Genomic DNA, 22,828 nt, shown 5'->3' with positions numbered 1-22,828 from the left:
TCATAGTACACTGTATGGCGTATGCCCCTCTTCATTAGCCCAGTCGGAGCAGAACGGTAGGACGTTAAACCTCATTTCATTTCCAATCAAATTAAAATCTTTTTTTATTTGTTTTTTTAAGGGGTTTGGAAGGCTCTATGTGTTGGCTTAAGATCATTAAGTTTGTGATTGAGTCAACTGGCGATTTTAGAATTTGGACATAATATTGTAAATTTTTGGGACTGTTAGGTGAATAATATTGTAAATTGTTTGAGCCATAAGGTGACATAGTATTATAAATTATTGGGGCTTGTAAATGACATGTGTTGAACATTTTTGGGACTGGTAGATGAGATATATTGTGAATGGTTGGGGCTGTTAGGTGACATAATATTGTAAATTGTTGGGGTATATAGGGGACAAATAAATTGTTGGCAATGGTAAAAGACGTATTGATTTAGCAATAAATATTCTGTGTTATTATATTCAGGTGGTGAAGCAGCACCAACCGACCTCTGTCCTCCTGGATATTATTGTCCTGCGGGAACCAAGTTTGCATCTCAATATGGCTGTCCTAATGGAACGTACAACGCTTTCTATGGTAAATCAGCTCTCAGTGACTGTGTACACTGTACACAAGGTAAGAATGAAATAGATTAAACTTTGATAATTCTGAAATGTCAGTTATTTGGATGGTGCATAAAATGGAACCAATGAAATAGTTGTTTGAGAACCGATCAATCTGTCGCGAAATTTACTGATCATCGTTAATTCTTCAGGGCATAATCCATGTTAAAATATACCGAAGTGTGGTTGTGTTATTTAACACACATGCTTTAGATCATAACGTCTCTCAGTAAGGTTTCGTGGCTTCGATCCTAAGCTTGATTGTGACCAGGAGTCGATTCGTCTGCCCAACATCGTAGTTTTACTCCACGTCTGGTAATGGTTGCATCCCTCTACTGCCCCCCCCCCCTCCCCAAGTGCAAGAAAATTATTGAAATAAAATTGTACCACATGTTAGTCCTAAGCTTGATTGTGACTAGGATTAGAGGCGTCTGCCCAACATCGTAGTTTTACTCTTCATCCCTCTACTGACCCCCCCCCCCCCCCCAACTTTAAGTGCAAGAAAATTGAAATAAAATTGTACCACATGTTAGTCCCGATGTTCCCCACTTTATGTCGAGTGGATGTTGAACCATGTCTCTCAAATTTCTTCTTTATAATCACCCCCTACTTGACACATTATTTATAAATAGGGATATTTAATCTGAAAATGGTGTGAATTTTATGTTTTATCAATTAAGTCATTGTTTTATTTGTTTTTGTAGCCCATTATTGTGAGTTTGGTGTGGGTATTGTCGAGGCGTGTCCCACTGGTACGTACATGCCGTGGGGAGTCGTACCGAGCTCTGTAGGTAACACAAACAATCTTATAGGACCAGGTAAGTAACACATTCAAAATTTATAAACAAAATTTATAAAAATACATTTTAAACTAAATTTGTAAACAAAAAATTATAAACTAAATTGTGAGCTAAATTTGTAAACAAAAATTTGATTTTTAACAAAATTTATAAACAAAAATTGAATTATTTCTTTTATCAAAAATTTAAATTTAAAATCTCATCTCCTTGTACCAAACTCTGATGGTACATCTAATGACAATCTTATAGTTTTTATAGGACCAAAATTAAAATATTTTTTGATCAAAAATGTTTGCAGATAGGCGATCTCTCTCAAAAAATATTGTTGAACATTTTGGGTACATGGATTACAGAAATGACAATTAAATCTAAATCTGTAACCATCGTAATTTTCAATGAGAATATAGAATACAAAGATTTTTAAGTGATTAAAAAGATAAATTAGGTTATTGCGATTTTTGGTGAATACAATGAAAATTTATATTAAATTATTTCAGGAGATCCAGCTAAAAGTGAATCGGATTGTCTCCCTTGCCCCGGAGGATCATTTTGTATCCGTGAATCAATCAATCCGACCGACTGCGGAACTGGTTTTTATACAAAGCCTGGTCAGTCATCATGTAAAGTCTGTGAACCAGGTTATTACTGCGATAATGCCACTACGTCCGAGGAAGCCATGTTGAATTCCAAGAAATGTCCTGCAGGAAAATTCTGTGTTGGAGGATTGAAGGCTGTTTCCGAGGCAACAGATTGCACCGTGGGAAAATATTGCCCCGAAGGTAAGGCCTACTTTCCATGTACGCGTTTCGCTGGCGAAAAAGTCAGTCTAAAATGTAATGCGACTGTTTCTACAAAAATGATTTGCATGAAGTGTGCACAGGCGTGCCCAACTGGATGTTTACCCAACTTCATGGGTTTTCTCCGGATCTTCCGGTTTCCTCCCACTGCTAAAGACCCCTACACACAAGTGTATTATTGAAATAAAATTAAACCATATGTTATTCCCGAAATGACCTAGTTTGTGTCGAGTGGATGTTAAACCCCATCTCTCCCTCTCTCTCTGGATGTTAATTTTCTAGCATATAAACAGAGGTTCTCTTCCACTAACCACTCTTGTTTCTGCTTATTCAGCTTTCAAATGGCAGAATATTTGAAATGGTGTTATTATAAAAAGCCAATGACAGGATTCATGCTGTAAAGAGAAATCCTCACTTCTCACATCATTTACGTGGGATTCCCAAAACTTTTCAGGGATTTCTTTCCATACACATGGAAATACAAATAATCGTGCATGGAAATGCACATGGGGGATTGACATGAAAAAGCCTAGAATTACAGAGATATATGTGAAGAGCTGTCGGTAAATGAGAAACAATACATGCATTGCAGCCCCTTTAATTTGAGGTAAAATACATTTAACAAGGAGAACTGGTCATGTTATTCCTTTGACATTTGACTTCCTGTTTCTTGTGCTCACGCAAACATTGGATTGGGGTGCTGGAGTGGTCAAGTTAGAGCGATTTAGGTCATAAGGTCTTTAATTGGGTCAAGCCTCGTGGGTTTTCTCTGGGTCCTCCAGTTTTCTCATATTTCTAAGGACATCTGTGCAAATAAATTATTGAACTAGAATTGTACCATATGTTAGTCCCAAATTTTTTATTTTTATTTTTTTTTACAGCAACCTCAGAAGAGATCAACTGTCCAGTAGGAACCATACGTAAAACTGTTGGGGCAGCAGACGTGAACACTGACTGCGCTCCCTGTACCCCTGGATATTACTGTCAGGAGGGAAGTTCCGTTGAAACAGGTCCGTGTAAAGTGGGATATTATTGTCCAAGTCCTGTTACCAATCCATTCGGAGTGGAACCTCCAACCATTGGAGGGTATGGAAATGATCAGGTTAGTGAAACGGAACCTTATAATAACGTAAAAAAATATCCTATATTTTACATTAAAGTTACAATTTCATATTTTCTAAGAAAGTCAAGATATAATTATTTCTATGTCTTTTGCTCAATAGGTTGTCAACTCACTATTATACGATCATAGGTGTCATTCTCACACTTAAAACTCATTTACACCGGAAATAATAACACAATTACCTCCCTTGTTTTGCTCAATAGGTTGTCAACTCACTATTATACGATCATAGGTTATCTTTCTCACACTTAAAAATCTTCACACCGGAAATAATAACACAATTACCTTGCAATTACCTCCCTTGTTTTCCTATTCCCCATCATGGAATAGCTATCTTCAAATGTTTTGCTCAATAGGTTGTCAACTCACTATTATACGATCATAGGTTATCTTTCTCACACTTAAAAATCTTCACACCGGAAATAATAACACAATTACCTTGCAATTACCTCCCTTGTTTTCCTATTCCCCATCATGGAATAGCTATCTTCAAACGTTTGAATTTGAAGTTGAAAACGATATTTTTGCCAATTTCTCAACTGGCAATAGTGAATTATAGGATTAATAGGATTATTCTTTAACAAGGTAGGAACGTTTATAGATACCATCTATTTTAGGGCTTTATTTTAATACATTTTAAAAATATAACCTAAAAATATGAAATTGTAACTTTAACAATGCAAGGGACTATGTATAATCGTATGGATGGGGTGAAAAATTGAGGTCTGTCTACACATGGCATATGCCCGTCTTCATTAGCCCAGTTGAGGCAGAACAGTAGGACATTAAACCCCATTTCATTTCATGATTGTTTTGTATTATTTCAGGAACCATGTCCAGAAGGAAGTTATACAGATGTTGTAGCAACCCCAGACCTAGCCAGTTGTAAACCTTGTCCTGTAACCAAGTACTGTCCTCTAGCAACCAGTCAGCCAATAGATTGTCCTCGTGGATATTACTGTGGAGTTAATTCATCCAAACCAGAACCCTGTCCTATGGGGCGCTATGGAAACTCAACAAGTAAGATCATTTTCATAATCAGGGTAGATGAATGATGCTAACTGCTCGATGGAGAGTTTAGCATCTCAAACGTGTAAAATTATATCTTTCGCTCTATTCAAGATTGGCAGAATTTGTAGACTTCTTGACATGAAATCCACCGATAAACTTGTTCATGCAATGGTAATGATAATGTCTAGTTTAGACTATTGTAATTCCCTTTATTACAAGATGAGTATCTCACAGTGTAAAAAAATAAAAAAAAACTTGCAGAATGCCACTGCCAGAATGGTTAATGATCCCATTACTCTCATTCTCTATAAACTGCACTGGCTCCCAATTGTTGAAATATTAATTTAAAATATTTTCATGTATAAAAGTTATTTGTTGCTCAATGATATCAACCTCACAGTGTTTGTTCAAATAGAAATATCCACAATTTGAGCCACATTTGGGTGAAAATTATCAGATGAATTTGTAACATTGAATAGTCAGATTTTAAATTACTATTGACTGATTGAATGTAAGAAATGACCTGGTTTATGTTGAGAGAAGGTTACCTCTCTCTCTCTCTCTCTCTCTCTCTCTCTCTCAGGTTATCAGGTTATCCCCAGATGTTAATTGATATGTGTATTATTTTAGATCTGGAGAAGTTAGAAGATTGTACACTATGTGATCCGGGTTGGTATTGTGATGCTCCAGGTCTCCTGCAGGCCCGAGCACCATGTGATCCAGGATATTTATGTTTAGAAGGTGCCAAGACTTCCGCTCCTACAGATGGCATCACTGGTTCTATTTGTCCTGCCGGAGGATATTGTGTACTAGGTAAGTTATATTTCTGTTATATTAATAAAGATTGTATCGGCATATGTTAATAATTTCTACAACTTTGAAAATCCCTATCTTGATAAATTTTGGGGGTTGAATGGCTGAATGGTTAGCGTGTACGTGTTGTATTAAAAGGTCTGTCATTGAGTCATCTGGCATGGTTTCGATTCCCCGGTTGTATGTGACAAGGAGTAGGGTGGCCTGTCCAACCTCATGGTTTTTCTCTGGGTCCTCTGGTTTCCTCCCACTGCTAAAGACCCCTACGCATAAGCGAATTATTGAAATAAAATTGAACCATGTGTTAGTCCCAAAATGATTTAGTTGGTGTTGAGTGGATGTTAAACCCCATTTCTCTGTCAACCATTTGTATCCATCTCTCTCTTTATCTTGATAAATACGGAGATAGTAACGTTTACATTCTTTGATCCAAGGTGTCTCAGTGGCTGTGCTGGTTGGTCAATCAAGAGTTACCTAGTCTGATCCCGATATTGGCAAGTAACATTCGTTCGGGTTGGACGCAAAACCAATAGTAAGACTTGGATGAAGAGTAGGCGAAAACATTGTCCAGGCAAAACATTGATATTATATAATGCAATTCTCAAATATTATTTATAATTTGTATGAAAATTTCAGGATCGTTTGAGGCTAAACCGTGTCCAGCAGGAACGTACAGTAATGTATCCGGGGCTGTCAATCATTATGACTGTTACCCATGTGACCCAGGATATTACTGTTCCTCTATAGCAGGCGGAGAACCAACAGGCCCCTGTTGGGGAGGATATTTCTGTACAGGGGGCGCTAAAACACCACGTCAGAATATCACAGAACCAGGTATGTTATGTAGTATTTCTCCATAACTTTTAATGATGCTTTTGATTTAATTTGATGCTTTTTGATTAAAATTGGTGGTAGTCATGATGGGGCACTTTCTTCTATTTTTGAGCCCTGTAAAGCTGACAAGAATAGTATGTATAGTCAGTTGTTTCTATGGAAACAAAATGACGGTTCCATACAAATATTTTCATAAAAGTTGGGTTGACAGATGAAATAAGCTTTCTAGGTCGACTTTCGTCCTGACTTTCAAACCATTATTTCTCGGTTTCATTTCGTAAGTTGTTTCAGTATTAAACCAACAGACAAAACCCGATGGAGGAATTGGACAAAATATGAATGGTACAAAGTCTCTCTGCCAAATTGGACAAAAAAACAGAAATAGAATGCGGACGTTCAAAATAGGAGAAATACTATATTCCATAGAAGTGAACACATCCATGATATAAATGTTATGATATATTTCAGGTTACTATGATATATTTCAGGTTATTATGTTATATATTTCAGGTTATTATGTTATATATTTCAGGTTATTATGATATATATTTCAGGTTATTATGTTATATATTTCAGGTTATTATTCACCCAATGGATCTGTAGCTCAGTTAGAATGTGGTATTGGTACCTATATGCCGTATTATGGTTATAGCGAATGTTTCGAATGTCAACCAGGGTTTTATTGTCCTAATAAAACGTTAACGGATCAAGTAGCGTGTCCAGCTGGGTATTATTGTGGTAACGGTAGTTTTGTACCAACAGATTGCCCTCCTGGTACATTCTCCAACAGGTATGGCAGACATTTTCTCTTTTACGGGGGTGTTTGGGTGTTGAAATGGTTTAACACATGTGCTTTGGATGACATTGGTGGGGGATAACTAACTCACAATATTAACTTCTTCCTTCTGCAAATGATATTCTATAAAATGTTTTTGAAGTTTTAGAAAAATAAAGGTGTTTGAAGTATATCTAGATAAAAAATATTTCCTATTTAATGTATATAAAATAAAATTAAAGAATTCCCGCTCAACAGAATACACAGCAGACTTGTAGAAATAGAAGATCGTTTAATGGGTCGACTTTTCGGGTGCAATACCCTTTATCAAGATAAAATTAAAATTTTGTGTTGTGTATTCTGTTAAGCGGGGATACTATAATTTTATTTTACTACTCCACCCCGCCGGTATCATCTTTTGATCCTGTCTCCACGCAGATGTATCAGCCTGTCCAGCTTTAATTACTCCTGTTTCCTGTATATAAAATAGTACGCGTAAAATGAGTAAATGGCACCATTGAACCCAGATCAGTTTATGTTGCTAGGTCTTAAGTAAAAAATGAATGCGCTATCAACTTGTGTGATGTGAACTTATAAAGGTCTGTCATCATGTACAGAGTTAGAATAAGGCTCTAGCATTACCTCTGTTGAAACCCACAACAAACAGTTGGCAACCATCATCTACATTACATTATATTAGCTCACCATTCATGGCCAACCTGGGGAAGTGGGGTTGAGTGGCCGAATGGTTATCATGTACGCTTTGTATCATAAGGTTTGTCATTGAGCAGGCCCCTAGCTAACCCAACTGGCGTGGTTTCGATTCCCCGGTTGTACTTGACAAGCGTAGGGTCGTCTGTCCAGCCTCGTTGGTTTTTTCTGGGTCCTCCGGTTTCCTCCCACTGCTAAAGACCCCTACACGCAAGCGAATTATTGAAATAAATTTGAACATATGTTAGTCCCGAAATGACCTAGTTTGTATGGGTGGACGTTAAATCCCATTACTCTCTCTATTTCAGAACTCACATGTCCAGCATAAACGATTGTACCGTCTGCCCAGCGGGTTCCTACTGTCAAGATCGTGGAGCTACACAACCTGCAGGCCTGTGTATAGCCGGACATATTTGCTATGGTGCTGCCTTGGATGACAGTCCTGTTTACAATAATGACACATCTGGTAATAAGACAGCCATTTTGTTTGGAGATACATGTCACCCTGGTTACTATTGTCCGGAAGGAACATCATTGATGATCGCGTGTCCACGTGGAAAGTATAATCCTGACCGTAGCGGAAAAGATGAATTAACAGCCTGCAAGTCGTGTGATCCTGGAAAATATTGTAATGGCACTGCGCTAACGGAACCATCAGGTAAGTGTGAAATATTTTATCAAATAGTTTTAAAATTCCTGGTGTTGATACAGAAAAGTAGGATGGTAAACCCCATTTTTTGTCGTTCATCAAAACATGAATGTCATCATATAAAAGGAATAAAATTGTATGAAAGCCAAAGCTTTTCTTATGCAGTAGGACTCGATTTTCACTCGAATGTCATAATTTTTCATATTTAGAGAATTCAATTCTGGAACGTTCAGTTGAGTATCCCATTAAGTCTTGTGTGTTTTTATATATTAATCCAGGTCCTTGTAATGCTGGATATTACTGTCTGGGTGGATCATGGTTACCAGATCCTATTGATAACATCACTGGAAACATCTGTCCCCAACATCATATCTGTCCAGAAGGTACCGATCAACCAAGAATCTGTGATATAGGATATTACGCTAATAGTACTGGACAATCTATCTGTCAACTGTGTCTAGCTGGTTTTCTTTGTTATCCAGAAGAAGCTCCCATACTCTGTCCACAAGGTAAATTTGATTATCATAATTTCTTAGATACAGATATATAACATTGATATCCAAACTTTCAAATTTTTTTTTTAAAACTTAACTCTTAGGACCCGTGCGGCCAAAAATGGATAGAATACCGAGCGACTATGGCCGGAATATGTGCAACTGCTTGGTACTCCAGTGAAGGGGTACTCCTAAAGGTTAAAGGCTTAAATATGATTTGAGCCATAAAAGAATCCCTTTCCAACTACAATATCGACCTAAAAATTGAAATTTCATTGATCAATGTTGCTCGAGCGTAACAAGATGCCACCATCTTTTATTGCTAGCGGAGAAACCTGTTAGGCCTAGTATAAATCCAAGAAAGGAAATGATCTAGTGTTGGTATTTTGATTTTGTTTTCTTAATTAGACATTAAATAATCAAAGTTCATTTAAGATACATTATGGGAGATTTGATAAAGAGTTGTCAGTTCTCACTATAATAGTTAAAAACTAGATAATGTAAAGGGAATTTGCAGAAAATTTCAGTCAAATTGATCCACTCTGAACCGAGAATTAAGCGATTGAATTTTAGGCCTATCCTCAATCATCGTTACTAAAGTTGGTACGATAAAAAACAGTCTCGATTATCCATTTCTTGATTTATTCATCAATAAGCATTTAGCAGCAGATTGGATTCTAATCCAGTAAATATCGTAGGCTAGCGATGTCATCGAGAGTTGATTATGGTCTGGATGAGTTAATTAATGTCGAATTAATGGAATAGGCCGATTTAGCTCTTGCATAATGTATGTTTAAGTGTGAAGCTGTGAGAAAATTGATATTTAAGTGAAAATGTAATGACACATGGAGCCTATTGAAAAATGGAATGGAATGTTTTGTGAATTAAATAATGCCTGTTTTATTTCTGTTTGAAGGATCATACTGTATAGCTAGTACTGTTCTCATACCAATCAGACAAGGCGATCCATGTCCAGCCGGAACATTCGGATCACGAGATGGATTAACACAACAATCAGAATGTACTCCCTGTATTTCGGGTCATTATTGTGAAACTCCAGGTAACTAATTATAAATATTAACTTTTTTCCCTCTAGAGTCCTTGAGTTGGATGGTTCACTTGTCTAACCTATGCCCTTTAGACCATAAGGTCTGTAATGTAGCCTGCCTAACTTTGTGTGTTTTTCCCAGATCTTCCTACTGCTAAAGACCCCTACAAGTTATTGAATTTGTTATTCCCGACATGACCTACTGGTATTTTGTGTTGGGTGGATGGTTAGCATGTGCACACTGTACCATAAGGTCATTGAGTCAACTGGTGTGATTTCGATTCCTCGGTTGTACATTACAAGGAGTAGGGTCACCTACCTCATAGGTTTTCACCGGGTCCTCCGGTTTCTTCCCACTGCTTAAGAACCCTTATGCGCAAGCGAATTATTGAAATAAAATTGAACCATATGTTAGTCACGAAATGACCTAGTTTGGTCAGTGGACTTGACTCTCTCTCGCATAGTGATTTTGAATTCGTTTTGTTTCAGGTTTAACGAATGCTACAGGTAAACTGAACCCAGGATATTGGTCTCAGTCAGGATCTAGTAGTCCCACACCTGAAGATACTGATAATCCTGATAGAGGTGTCTGTCCTAAAGGTTTCTATTGTCCTGAAGGTTCACCAGCCCCTATATCGTGTCCAGTAGGAACGTATGGGTAAGATAAAGGCTTTAAATCAATCTTATTAAAATACAGATCCATATTCCATTTCTTGGTCTACGCTACATGAGGGGGATCACGGTGGCTAGATGGGTAAGGCGCTGGCTCGCTAGCCTGGAGGTCGGGTGTTCGATCCCTACATTGGCCGAGAAAGTTCATCCAGATTTTCCGGCGTGGTTCCCCCTTGTCAGTGATGCAGGACGGAGGGCCTGACAAGGACAGCTGTCTAGTCATTCGGATGAGACGAAAAACCGAGGTCCCGTGTACACATTGGCGTGCACGTAAAAGATCTCTTGACAGTTGGAATTCGATATAAGAGTAGGCCGTAGTGCCGCTGTCCGGGCAAAATTTCCCTCATAGCACACTGTATGGCGTATGCCCGTCTTCATTAGCCCAGTTCGGAGCAAAACAGTAGGACGTTAAACCCCATTTCATTTCATTTTCATTTCTACGCTACATGAAGATCTGACCAGTTGTAGTGGATGGTCACGTCAGTCATACAATCGTTTCTTGGTCTACGCTACATGAAGATCTGACCAGTTGTAGTGGATGGTCACGTCAGTCATACAATCGTTTCTTGGTCTACGCTCCACGAAGATCTGACCAGTTGTAGTGGATGGTCACGTCAGTCATACAATCGTTTCTTGGTCTACACCACATGAAGATCTGACCAGTTGTAGTGGATGGTCACGTCAGTCATACAATCGTTTCTTGGTCTACACCACATGAAGATCTGACCAGTTGTAGTGGATGGTCACGTCAGTCATACAATCGTTTCTTGGTCTACACTACATGAAGATCTGACCAGTTGTAGTGGATGGTCACGTCAGTCATACAATCGTTTCTTGGTCTACACCACATGAAGATCTGACCAGTTGTAGTGGATGGTCACGTCAGAGGTCATACAAGCATTTTTTGATCCTATGTTGTCAGACACCTGATTAACCAATCAGCGTGGTTGTTTCTAGTGGGTTAACCACAGTTCCATGCACTTAATGTCAAAAACGCGCCTAACAGACAGTTTCATTGGCTAATCCCACACCTCTTCCAGAACGCAGGTTATATAACAACTCTTCAAAGAAAATGTATGAACCTTTTCAAAAATTTTGTTTTGAGTCTGTTATATTTTTAGTCCCATTAATTCAAGTGTTTGATGAAATAAAAACTGGGGACATAAAGCTATGGATTGTTTGTGTGCATCTGAATGTAGGGGGCAGTGTAATAAATAATGTTCGGTATCCTCAAAGTTATATCCACAGATTGTAAGAGATGTGTCTTAAATATTTATGACCATCGAGGTCACCGCACGTGAGATGAAGGCAGCAGTGATTGATTTCAACCATATTTGCCAAGTCAATATTGATTAACAAATCAATAAAAGATATAATTATAAAGGCAGATCTGTAGTAAACTAAAAAAAAAAAAAAGTGTCAGGAAGATGTGTTAAGGGTTCTGAACATGTTTCTTCTCAGTTTGTTTAGGGTTTTGAAAAGGTTTTCTCTAGGTTCGTTTAGGGTTCTCAGCATCTTTGTTCTAGTGTTGTTTAGGGTTCTCAACATGTTTTTTCTAGGTTTGCGATACGATATGGTGATGTTAATAACTGTATAAAATGTCCTGGAGGAACGTATTGTCCGAATGTGAACATGACGAGCTCGGGACCACAGTGTGATGCAGGATATTATTGTAGTAGTGGATCATCTGATGCAGCACCTGTTGGCCAGGTTTATGGAGATGAATGTCCTCCAGGTAAATATCAATTGTTACTTATTCAAAACAATCAAATCCCACAGTGGCTCCGTCAATAAGGTGTTGTCTTGCATACCTAGAGGTCCTGGGTTCATTCCCGATGTAGGCCTAGACAGTTCATCTGGATTTTCCAGCTTGGTCTACCAAAACCAGGTTTTCGACTGTTTCTTGAAATTGCCAGATTTTGAGATTTTAAAAACTGTGGTCCCAGTGTAGACGTTGGTTGATTTTCACATAAACCCTTGGCACTTGGGATTCGAAAAAAGAATAGGTCATTGAAATCGTTAGAAACCAATTTTGCAACAATTTTATTTTAAAAACTGTTTATTTTACAGGATATTATTGTCCGTCTGGATCCAGCGCACCACTACCATGTCAAGCAGGAACGTACACCAATCAGACACGAAGTACAACATGTCTGGATTGTCCAGCCAGTTATTACTGCCTTGTCAATACCAGTGATCCCATCCCGTGTCCGGAAGGTCATTGGTGTCCAATCAGATCGGATCTACCATATACGAACCCATGTCCAATCGGAACTTACAATAATGAAACCGGGAGAGCCGTGCAAGCTGATTGTCTTCCTTGTCCACCTGGGTGAGTAAAATTGTTCTAATATCTAATGTCACATGACAACTGGAGGTTGGGTGGCAGAAAGGTCTAAGGCATGCACGTTAGATCTGTCATTGAGTCAAGTTGCCTGGTTTTGATTCCCCGGTTGTACATGACAAGGAGTTGTGTTGCCTGTCCAACCTCGTGGGTTTTCTGTCGGTCCTCCTGTTTCCTCCTACTACTAAAGACCCCCTACGCGCAAGCTTGTTATTGAAATTAAACGCTCTCTCTCTCTCTCTCTCTTTCTCTCAACACTATAAACATAGAAAAGTGGTTACTTTACGTAGGGAAGTTTTAATATTAGCATTAACTTAACAACTTTTCTGAATTGAATGATGTGTTTTTTAAATATTTTTATTTGTAAGAATATGTGCTGATTTATGTATTACAATGTTTCAGTAAATATTGTGGTAGTACTGGATTATCCAGTCATACAGGTGATTGTGATCCTGGATGGTATTGTCTACAGGGTGCGGTATCAGCCCGACCATCCGTGGTTATACAAGGTGGACAATGTCAACCTAGTTATTTCTGTCCTGGCGGTAGCGCCAATCAGATACCCTGCTCACCTGGCCAGTTCTGTCAAGATACAGGTACGTTCATATTTCTTCCTTTTTAGTTGGCCTGAAAATGAAATTGTCTTCTCCTAGTGGTAATAGTAGCCATGTTTATTAGTGTTTATCGTCCTGTTTTATTAAATTACAGAGTTGTCTTCTCCCAGCGGTAATTGTAGCGAAGGTTATTACTGTTTATCAGGATCACCAACATCAACACCAGTCGGACAGGCCTACGGTAATATTTACATTTAACTTATTGGCTGGTCACAGTTTTGTTTCACTTTTTTCTTCGGACATTAAGTAACCTTTAATTTATTGCCTTACTTTAAACTTGGCTACGTTACGGAAGAACAAAGAGCCAAATTGACCAGTCTAGACTGACTTACAGTGAAAAGGACCAAGTGGAGAACTTACCTGTCAGTCTTAAAATTATAGTTTAACCTTAAAACACAGTTCAATTCAAAGTTGTGTGTAAATACACTTCAAAATGTACTCTCTTTTTTTTTTAAGCCAGATCAATGCTAAAAATTGCCACATTCTTTGAAAAGACAATCTTGCTTATCAAAAGTAAACAAAATTGTTTCCCTCACAAAGTAAAATCCCTGCCATTTTGACTAAGCAGGTATATTATTGATTATTTCAATTATTTGTGTAGGTGATGTGTGTGGTATGGGACAGTTTTGTCCACCAGGTAGCGCCAATGGTACGTATTGTCCTCCGGGAACATACCTTAACGTCACAGGAGGACGAACAGAAGCGAACTGTCAGACGTGTGTTCAGGGATCATACTGTGCTGGTTATGGGAATGTACAACCAACGGGTCCGTGTGATGCTGGTTATTATTGTCCAGTCAGCATGAATATTTCAAGTCCTGCTGAATATACATGTCCAATAGGTAAGCCAATCGCAGCAAATGTTGCGGAATGAATAAACATGCCAAATAGGTAAGCAAATCAGAATGAATGCTTCAGAATGAATACACATGTTCAATAAGGTAAGCCAATTGGAAGGAATGTTTCAAATCCTGCTGAATATACATGCCAACCACCAAAAAACCCGGATCCATCAGCCTGTGCACAACACCCACCACTATACTAAGAGATCATTTTGTACTTGGAATTTAGAAGCCATATCACTTGTTGAAAGTGGCCCTTAAGTTACCTGAGTAACTGGTGATTCTGGGGCATTATGCATAAATACAAATACAATTTTATTTTCTGTATCTTTAATATAGGTTGGTGTTAATGTTTCTTTTATATTAAACTATTTATTAAACAGTCTGTCTTGTTCATGAGGAAGGGGTGGGGGCGAATGGTTAACGCATGCAGGTTGGATCAAAAGGTTTGTCATTGAGCCAAGTGGCGTGGATCCGCGTGAAATGTAGATTATTCTTTCTCTTCAGTTTCTATTGGTTGAGGGAGTGTTGCTGGCCCCACCCACTCAGTTACTAATTTGATCTTTCTGTGTATTTTGTTTAGGTCATTATTGTTCAGCGTCGGGAAGTCACGAACCAATCAGATGTTTGAGTGGAACATACCAGGATGAAACAGGTCAAGGGTCGTGTAAAACATGTCCGTCTGGCTATTATTGTGATAACGTTAAAAACCCTGTTGTTCTTTATAATGATAGTCTCTGTCCTCCAGGTAAGTAACACAACTGGTTAATGAATGAAACAATTTTGTAGTTAAATATTTGATATCTTGCACCAGTGAAAAAGGTAAAGCAGGTTGTAAATTCTCGAGGAACGTAATCGACCAATACTTGGATCGTACCTGGGCGTTCCCCTCATGCCGCACTCAATAATCATCAAAGCCACCATGGGTCAAGGTTTCATCAAGCATAATACAAAGTTTTTTAAGTTTTTTATCTCCAACTTTTATCATCTTTGTAAAATTCAAATTTTTCAGGTCATTATTGTCCCGATGGAACCAAGTTTGCCATGGAGTATCGATGTCCGCGTGGAACTTTCAGTAACGCAACTGGTGTACAGAACATCACTGGTTGTCAGGATTGTCCAGGTGGTTATTTCTGTGATCAAGAAGCACAAACAGAATATAGTAAAATATGCCAAGCTGGGTAAGCAAGTCTATTATCTGTCAAGTTCCATTCTAGTAAGTTCTGTAGTGTCATATTGTGGTATATTCTATATCATTGTGGTCTGAAAACTTAGACTTAAGTTGATACAAGTTGTCTCCCTTATATTGTAGTTTTTCTGCCTTTTTAAGTACTTAAGATAGAGATTGAAATTGTAGCATGGAGAATGGTTGTTTTTTTCCTTTTCACCTATATGTAACTGTTCAACACCACAGGATCGTAACATTTCTACTCGTGTGTCCTACGATATTAAAATGTATTTCTACCAATTTCAGTCTCAAATGGTCAATATTTGTAAAGTGTTCCAATTTTATTTAAATACCTTGTTCTCGAACTGATCCAAAGAATATGTTAAAAGGAATATTAATACCATCATTTCACCATATTTTAGATATTTCTGTCGACGTAGAGCCGTTTCTGGTACACCATCACAAGGTCAAGATGCTGACCTCTGTCCTGAAGGTCACTACTGTCCGAGTCAGACGTCGGAACCAGAGAATTGTCCACCAGGAACTTTCTCTAATCTGACAGGTTTAACATCCAGAGATCAATGCCTGAACTGTACTCCAGGTAGGTATATTTACCATCTACGCTCAAAGATGAGGGCAAAATTCTATTCCCAAAGATGAGGGCAAATTTCTACTCCAAAAGATGAAGGCAAATTTCTACTCCGACAATGAGGGCAAATAATTGAAATTTCTACTCTCGAAGATGAGGAAACAGGCCATTGTTTTAGTTTTATTTCCCATGTTAGGTCTACACCTGTCAAAAAGTGAACACTAAAAATAAATTATTTTTATATCATCCATTTTCCATTTCTTTTTTTTTTTTTTGGCAATCTCCCCCAAGTTTGAACAGCTGTGTGTTATTAAGGAATTTTTTTACTTATGTCTTTTTTTTTTTCTTTTTTTTTTCAAGCATGAATATCCGTCTTCATTAGCCCAGTCGGAGCCGAAAAGTAGGACATTAAACCTCATTTCATTTTTGAAATAGGATTGGGGAATTGAATAGGATTATGTACACATAGTAGACATTTTTAGTTGAATTTTGACATTTTCAGGATTTTATTGTGCGGAGACCAATTTAACAGCGCCGAGTGCAGAATGTTGGGGAGGATATTATTGTCCAGTATCAGCTATCATTGCCACGGAGATTATCTGTCCTGTCGGAAGTTTCTGTCCGAACACAAGTCACGTACCTCAACCCTGTAATAAAGGTTAGTATGACAGGGACATGTTCAGGAATTTGACCAGTGGGGGGAGGGGGGAGAGACAAGGAAAAGGGTCTTGTCATTTGGATGGGATGAAAAACCAAGGCTAAATTGTTGGGTGCACATAAAAAAAGCCTTCACAAGAGGAATTTGAAATAAAAGTGGTCTGTAGCGACATTTTCTGGGTGAAATTCCTGTTTTAGGACACACTGTTCATTATTCCACTTGGTGCAGAGCAGCAGGACGTTTAACCCCATTTGATTTTGAACTTTGTGCAATTCGATGTCTCAAAATGACAAAAAGTGAAATTAAATTAAAAAAAAGTTGAATCGTATGTAAATTTCTAGGTCGGACATTGACAAACGGGAATCCTACTCTCTAACCATAAGACTTACTATTTCATTTAAAATGTGATTTTTATGTTTTAGGAAGTTTTTCGAACCAGACGGCACTGAAATCGCAATCTGAGTGTACAGTATGTCCCGGAGGCTCGTATTGTGAAACGGATGGATTGACGCAACCAACAGGTTTATGTGGGGAAGGTAATGATAAATAAAATCAAATCCACCATTTTTATGTTGCAAGTTAAACCTATTTTCTAAAAAAAATTGTCATCATTCCGTAATAAAAGTTAGATTGAGAGTCTTTATATGTAGCTATAACTGATGATGGGTATCATGCATGAGGCAGTATTAGCTTACACCTAGAATGGCTGATACCACTTCTCAGTTCATCAGATCACATACCGGTACATAAATAATTTTGTACTTTGTATCATACACAATCAACATAAAAACATTAGTATAGATCATGCAAATCAGTCAGTTTTAACTAATATTATAACCATTTGAAGTTTGCATTACATTCTGTTGAAGTCACAAATCATGTTCAGTATTGGTCTCATTTTGTTCTACTCCGGGTGGTTGGATTGCCCGCGCTGTATCATAAAGTCTGTCATTGAGTCAACTGGCATGGTTTCGAATCCCTGGTTGTACGTGACAAGGAGTAGAGTTGCCTGTCCAACCTCGTGGGTTTTCTCCGGGTCCTCCAGTTTCCTCCCACTGCTAAAGACCCCTACGCGCAAGCGAATTATTGAAATAAAATTAAAACCATATGTTAGTCCCAAAATGACCTAGTTTGTGTCAAGTGGACGTTAAACCCCATTTCTCTCTCTCTCTCTCTCTCTCTCTCTCTCTCTCTCTCTGTTCTACTTCACTAACCACTGGTTTCATTCATGGGATACCAAGGATGATCTCAACTTTGCCTTTTATTGATTGATTGGACAAAATAATGCGAAATCTTTTCATGCAACGATCGCATTTACATCTCTAGTAATTTTAAATGTTCTTGTTTTATTTTAATATCTAGGATACTTCTGTCCAGAGGGAAGTGTTGCTAAGGAACCAGTAGCCTCATTCTGCCCTATTGGTAATTTCTGTCCTGAAGGATCATCTCTACCACTGCCCTGTAGAAACAACAGCTATGTACGTTTGTAATTTTATAATATTTTTGCACCAGTAACTCTCCAAGCACTACTCAATTTGTTATTGTTATGTGTAACCCCTCGCTCTGATTAGGTACAGGTACAAAGTATAAATATATTTATACATGATTACATAAATATATAAGATCGAAGGCTGATGATATGGGGACGACTGTTTTTAGCAGTTTAACACAATACTTCAAACATGTAAGACTAATATGGTTTCCTTCTATGGACATGTTTGCAAAATGAAAAGGGGGGATTTGGCCCAGACAGCAATCTTTTCAAATTCCAATTACCAAGAATTCTTTTACATGCACACAAATAGATATATTCGGTGGAAGTCGGGCTTTCATCCCATCCAAATGACTAATTTAATTGAAATTGTTTGCTTCAGGTGAATCACACCCATGCTGTTACATGTTACCCCTGCCCTGCGGGTTATTATTGTGAACAACAGGGACAGAGTGAGATTTGTCCGCAGGGGTACTACTGTCCCGCTGGTACGGGATTAGATTGGATAGCTTGTCCGAGGGGGACGTATAGTGACATAAGTGGATTGTATGAACTGTCCCAGTGTAAACCATGCCCACCTGGAAAATATTGTGGTGGAGTCCATCTTACATCACCTACAGGTAAGTGTTTAATTCCATATAGAAATATTGTCTGGTTTGTTTACCTGGGGAGCCAAGGTGACTAAGTGATTGGGCCACATTTCGTCCATAACACACTGTATGGTGTATGCCCGTCTTCATTAGCCCAGTTCGGAGCTGAACAGTAGGACGTTAAACACCATTTCATTTACATTTTTTTCGTTTATCTGTGTTTAATTCTATTACCCCGTCTGTTTAAGTACATGATCGACATGGGAAAAGATTATAGTCACCACAAAGTGTAAATGTGCCAGACTTCTGTTGAATTAAAACATTGGCAGACTAGATAACTTAATAACCATCATTGTTCACAGAGGTTGGGTGGCCGAATGGTTGAACATGTGCGCGTTAGATCATAATGTCTGTCATTGAGTCAAATGGCACGGATTCGATTCCTGGCTTATACGTGTCAAGGTCTAGGGTCGCCTGTTCTATCTCTCTTTGGTTATCTCTGGCTCCTCCAGTTTCCTCCCACTTCTAAAGACCCCTTACACGCAAGCGAAAATAGAAATACAATTGAACAATATTTTTTTAGTCCCCAAATAACCTAGTTAGGACATTAATCCCCATTTCCCTCTCTCATCAGGATTCAAAAAAACTAAAAATGAATCTGCTTTGGTCTAATGTACGATTTACATTTAAATCAATTTACAAACCACAACCATGTATGAAACATACAAGCAGTAGTTGCAGCAAGCTGAATATACATATCTGAAAACTGATCAGGTTGAGAAATAAATCCTGTTAATTCTGCTATGTGATAGCCCCCTTAGAAAATGTAAAATATTTCAAAACTTTTGAGAAATTAATAGTTTAACACTGAACATGTTTATTTTTTTGTTACAATTAGCTGATTGTGGTCAGGGACATTGGTGTGTTTCGGCCAATGACAGAGAGTTCCCTCATGGTGTCAACCAATCAGAACCCATGAATGATACGTGCTATGATGATAGAATGATTGGTTTTGGTGGAATCTGTCCTGTGGGCCATTACTGTCCTGGAGGCTTGGCTAGTACCTATCCTCTACCCTGTCCTAATGGAAGGTACGCCAACTCAGAAGGTTTAGCAGCATGTTTAACATGTCCGCAAGGTGAGCAACTAATAGACATACATTATGTAAGAGCTATATCTGCCAATTGCAGGTCTTTCTTTAGGCCTGAAATGTTTTCTACATTATTAATTAGACATTTATTCACATGACCGGCCTATAATTAACTCATTAGATTATTGGATGGTCGAGATTTAAATGGATTTAAACATCTGTGAGATTTTAAAAATTCAGCGATAAAATGGACAATCAAGAGTTAGTCTTGGTTGTAAAGTTATGTTGTTACGATAATTAATTTACGATCTGCGCTATATGTTCAAATTTCTCTCAGAATAAAGCAATTTGAATGACATATTCAATATATTCATTTTACATTATCTATTTTTGAACTAGTATAGCGATAGCGACCAGCTTTTTATCCAAATCTTACATAATGCATCTTTAAGTCGGAAAGAAAAGTTTAAATTAAACCATCCATTAGACTTAGACTATGATTGGTCAAAACAAACACATCATCACCAATCAGATGAGTCAATCATTCCTCAAATAGACCATGGTTATTGATCAGCAAAATATTACGGGGGTGCTCAATTGTCAGTCTGGATCATTCCAAATTGACAGAGAATTTAGTCCTGTTACAATTCTGTCCGTCCAGACAACTGTAGGTGGAGTGAGTAGAATCGTGACATAAACACAACAAATAAATTTCAGCTCTGATGGTTGGTGGAGATATGTTCTTATTCGGTCCATGTATGCGTAGTAGCCAGACATTCCCTATTAGTGGGATTGCGTTACTTGAATTCCAGTGTCCCCTAATAATACCCTGCCACAGAAGGATCTGTTCCCAAGTTTTATTTACATTTTTGGAAATCTTGACTTTCAGGCTACTTCTGTCTGGAAGCTACATCTAATTATTCGATCAACCCATGTCCAAGTGGTTATTACTGTCCGCAGTCAACTCAACGATTTAACGAGTATCCATGTCCTGCTGGTTCCTATAACAACCAGACAACTAGAACAGACCTATCGGATTGTCTCCCTTGTCCAGGTAATTCAATTCATTTTTAAATAGCAGTTCAAAAATAATGATAACGTTAGAAAAAACAAATTTCAGGATGTAAACTTCGCTTTTTGTTCATTTTATCATAAGCAATATATCAAGCTTCTTGGGATGTAAGAAATATTATTTTGTCCCTCACTTTGTATATTGGGTGGGGGAGGATGGCCGAATGGTTAGCGCGTGCGCGTTGTATCATAAGGTCTGTCATTGAGTCCCGGATTGTAGGTCGCCTTTCCAACCTCTTGGGTTTTCTCAGGGTCCTCCAGTTTCCTGTATAGATCTTGGGCTAGTGGTTATGGTACTGGCTGACTAATCAGGAGGTCAAAGGTAAGATCTGTGGATTTACAAGCAAGGTTTCCTATTCTCAGTGGTACTGGATCGAAGGAATTGCGCCCAGCACCAAGCATATTCGTCTATTTATTCAAATGATATGAAGAACTAAGGTACTATGACAGTTGGCGCTTGAAGACGAACAGAAAAGTAGGACGTTGATTATAAACTCCTTTTCATTTCATTTCATATCGGATCAGAGCTATTGTTAAACTATCACATTATTATGTCTTATGAAATAAATGAAAAGAGTCCTAATGTCCTACTGTTCTCCTCCACCTGGCTGGGCTAATGAAGACAGAGGCTATGAGGGAAATTTTGCCGGGACAGCGGGGCTACGGTCTCCTCTTATATTCCAACTGTCAAGAGTTTTTCTATGTGCACACCATGATGTACCAAGGCCCTCAGGCTTGTGTCCCTTCCTAACAACTATACGTTGTCTCTTGTCAGATCCTCCGCCCTGCAACACTAATAAGGGGGAACCGCGCCAGAAAATCTTTATGAACTTTCTATATTTATTTTCAGCTGGACAGTATTGTGAACAATCTGGATTATCCGAACCGTCTGGTCTGTGTTCCCATGGTTACTATTGTAGTAATGGATCCGCTACAGCGACACCAACGGGAACAGGGGGAGATAACTGTGTTGCTGGATATTATTGTCCTGAAGGTTCTGGGTTCCCCATGCCATGTAAACCAGGTCATTACTGCTCAACAGATCGTCTTAACGACACAACAGGCCTGTGCTCAGCAGGTTATTATTGTTCAAAGATGGCTACCAAACCAAACCCAACAGACGGCAATGTTACAGGTCAGTGATTGTATATGACCGTTGAGAAGAAATCAATAATGTATGGTAGAATTGTAAATTGAAATAACTGATCATGAACAGAACAGGGTGAGGGATAAATCTACTTTCAAAATGTTGCCAGGAGTAAGTGTGGCAAAAATGGTGTGAATTTTTAGTTATAAGCTAATCAAACAATCTATGAATTCTTATAAGACCATACAAACAGAATTTTCTGGTTGTCAGACCTAAAGTCTGATGCGGGATGGAGCTTTTTCTTTTTGTGTTTTTATTTTGTCAAAATATCACTACCTGGTTAAATGAGTTCTATACACATTAAATTGTTGTTTATAGGAATGTTTGATTATCCAGTATCATTTATAATTGTCATAAGCATTTATCAGGGTTTGTGTACTTGATGAATGAGCCTATTATATATTTGCAGGTGATATATGTCCAGAAGGTTCGTATTGTCCTACAGGTAGTACCACACCTACTTTATGTCAATCAGGATATTACCTGAATAGTACAGGTAACGATGCTGTAGGTGATTGTATATCATGTACACCTGGTTTATATTGTAATGGTGGAGGTAACATTCTACCTGATGGTCCATGTAATCCAGGTATGTAAACTAAACTACTGTTCAAACTTTATATTTATAGATGCATTGTCTAAGAGCTAAATCTGCCTATTGCAGATCTTTAGTTTGGCTCCAAATGTTCTATATAAATTATTATTTAGACATTTATTCACTTGACAAGCCTTTAATCAACTCTCTAGACATCGGATGGTAGAAATTTAAATAAATTGAAACACGATCCATGGATGGGAGAGATGGAAACATGATCGCCATTTAATGATTTAATTTAAAAATGGCAAATCGAGGCTAAGTCTCGATTGACAAGTAAAGTTGTTACGATAATA

The 22,828-nt window shown here is 38.1% G+C and overlaps 1 protein-coding gene across 1 annotated transcript in view; it reads left to right on the top strand.

The window, feature by feature from the left end:
• LOC126832468 (uncharacterized) overlaps positions 1–22,828 on the top strand; it is a 135,437-nt gene that overhangs the window by 19,576 nt on the left and 93,033 nt on the right. The window contains exons 21-48 of the mRNA XM_056103230.1: positions 470–619; positions 1,311–1,424; positions 1,904–2,185; positions 3,085–3,305; positions 4,154–4,346; positions 4,968–5,150; positions 5,787–5,984; positions 6,561–6,774; positions 7,779–8,128; positions 8,398–8,628; positions 9,530–9,673; positions 10,151–10,319; positions 11,893–12,068; positions 12,404–12,665; positions 13,080–13,273; positions 13,386–13,472; positions 13,893–14,132; positions 14,716–14,880; positions 15,145–15,313; positions 15,723–15,901; positions 16,392–16,547; positions 16,970–17,083; positions 17,910–18,025; positions 18,422–18,659; positions 19,528–19,767; positions 20,609–20,773; positions 21,641–21,925; positions 22,347–22,526. Of these exons, the coding sequence (XP_055959205.1) occupies positions 470–619; positions 1,311–1,424; positions 1,904–2,185; positions 3,085–3,305; positions 4,154–4,346; positions 4,968–5,150; positions 5,787–5,984; positions 6,561–6,774; positions 7,779–8,128; positions 8,398–8,628; positions 9,530–9,673; positions 10,151–10,319; positions 11,893–12,068; positions 12,404–12,665; positions 13,080–13,273; positions 13,386–13,472; positions 13,893–14,132; positions 14,716–14,880; positions 15,145–15,313; positions 15,723–15,901; positions 16,392–16,547; positions 16,970–17,083; positions 17,910–18,025; positions 18,422–18,659; positions 19,528–19,767; positions 20,609–20,773; positions 21,641–21,925; positions 22,347–22,526 (5,415 nt within the window). The remainder of the gene's footprint in view (positions 1–469; positions 620–1,310; positions 1,425–1,903; positions 2,186–3,084; positions 3,306–4,153; positions 4,347–4,967; positions 5,151–5,786; positions 5,985–6,560; positions 6,775–7,778; positions 8,129–8,397; positions 8,629–9,529; positions 9,674–10,150; positions 10,320–11,892; positions 12,069–12,403; positions 12,666–13,079; positions 13,274–13,385; positions 13,473–13,892; positions 14,133–14,715; positions 14,881–15,144; positions 15,314–15,722; positions 15,902–16,391; positions 16,548–16,969; positions 17,084–17,909; positions 18,026–18,421; positions 18,660–19,527; positions 19,768–20,608; positions 20,774–21,640; positions 21,926–22,346; positions 22,527–22,828) is intronic.

The sequence above is a fragment of the Patella vulgata genome, chromosome 9 (assembly GCF_932274485.2).
Source record: "Patella vulgata chromosome 9, xgPatVulg1.2, whole genome shotgun sequence".
NCBI classification, from domain to species: Eukaryota; Metazoa; Mollusca; class Gastropoda; family Patellidae; genus Patella; species Patella vulgata.
Note: the sequence above shows the minus strand (reverse complement) of the source record. Positions and strands in the feature narration are given on the sequence as shown.